Here is a 1,090-nt window from a genome sequence, read left to right as displayed (position 1 = left end):
CCCCTCACCCAGGCTGGCCAGGCACCCCAGTGGGGACCCCCACCCTGATCCAGGACACCCTTCAGGGCAAACCAGCCAGCCCCCACCCATGCACCAGGCCTCTCTCTGTACTAATAAAAGGGTAATATGCAAATTAGACCAGGAGACCTCCTGGAAACCTTCCAGACTAAGCCATGGTGGCTGGGCCCAGGCAGAGGCGGTTAGGGGCGGTCAGGCCAGGAGAGGTGGCCAGTTGGGGGTGATCAGGCCGGTGGGGGGACAGTTGGGGGCGAGAAGGCTGGTGAGGGGGCACAGTCGGGGGTGAGCAGGCCAGCAGGCGGAGCGGTTAGGGGTGATCAGGCAGGCAGGGAGGTGAGCGGTTAGGAGCCAGCAGGCCCGGATTGCGAGAGGGATGTCTGCCTGCCGGTTAACCCGGATTGCGAGAGGGATGTCCAACTGCCGGTTACGGCCCAATCCCTGGCAATCGGACATCCCCCAAGGGGTCCCAGATTGGAGAGGGTGCAGGCTGGGCTGAGGGACACCCCCTGTGCATGAATTTCGTGCACTGGGCCACTAGTAGTTTTAAAAAAACACATGGCAAATACTCCTGAACATCCGGGTCCCGCCTCACCTGGGACCAGTCCATGGCCACCCACTTGGGGCAGTCGAAGAGGTTGCAGGTCTGCATGACCTTGGGCCGGGGCGCGTACATGCACTTCCACTCCTCCACCTGCAGGATCTCGCCATGCAGCGACTCCTCCACGCACACGAAGCTGCGGCGCTGGGTGCCGCCGCCGCAGGACACGGAGCAGGCCGTCCACGGGTTATGTTCCCAGCTCGGAAGCAAACAAACGCAAGCACGTTACTCGGTTACTCGTGTGCTGGCCGCACGGGTGTGGCACGTCTGCAAACAGGGTGGCGGAGAGGATCACAGTTGTGGTTCGGCTCAAAGAGCACGGGATGTGGGGGATTCAGACTTAAGTCTTTATTCACTCATTCATTCACTCATTCACTCACTCATTCATTCATTCCCTCATTCACTCACTCATTCACTCACTCATTCACTCACTCATTCATTCCCTCACTCATTCATTCCCTCATTCACTCACTC

The 1,090-nt window shown here is 59.5% G+C and overlaps 1 protein-coding gene across 1 annotated transcript in view; it reads right to left on the bottom strand.

The window, feature by feature from the left end:
* Positions 1-1,090, bottom strand: part of LOC102774591 (ADAMTS-like protein 3) — a 42,769-nt gene that overhangs the window by 3,423 nt on the left and 38,256 nt on the right. The window contains 1 exon segment of the mRNA XM_015567794.1: positions 611-815. Within this exon segment, the coding sequence (XP_015423280.1) occupies positions 611-815 (205 nt within the window).

The sequence above is a fragment of the Myotis davidii genome, unplaced genomic scaffold (genome assembly GCF_000327345.1).
Source record: "Myotis davidii unplaced genomic scaffold, ASM32734v1 scaffold2584, whole genome shotgun sequence".
NCBI lineage: Eukaryota > Metazoa > Chordata > Mammalia > Chiroptera > Vespertilionidae > Myotis > Myotis davidii.
Note: the sequence above shows the minus strand (reverse complement) of the source record. Positions and strands in the feature narration are given on the sequence as shown.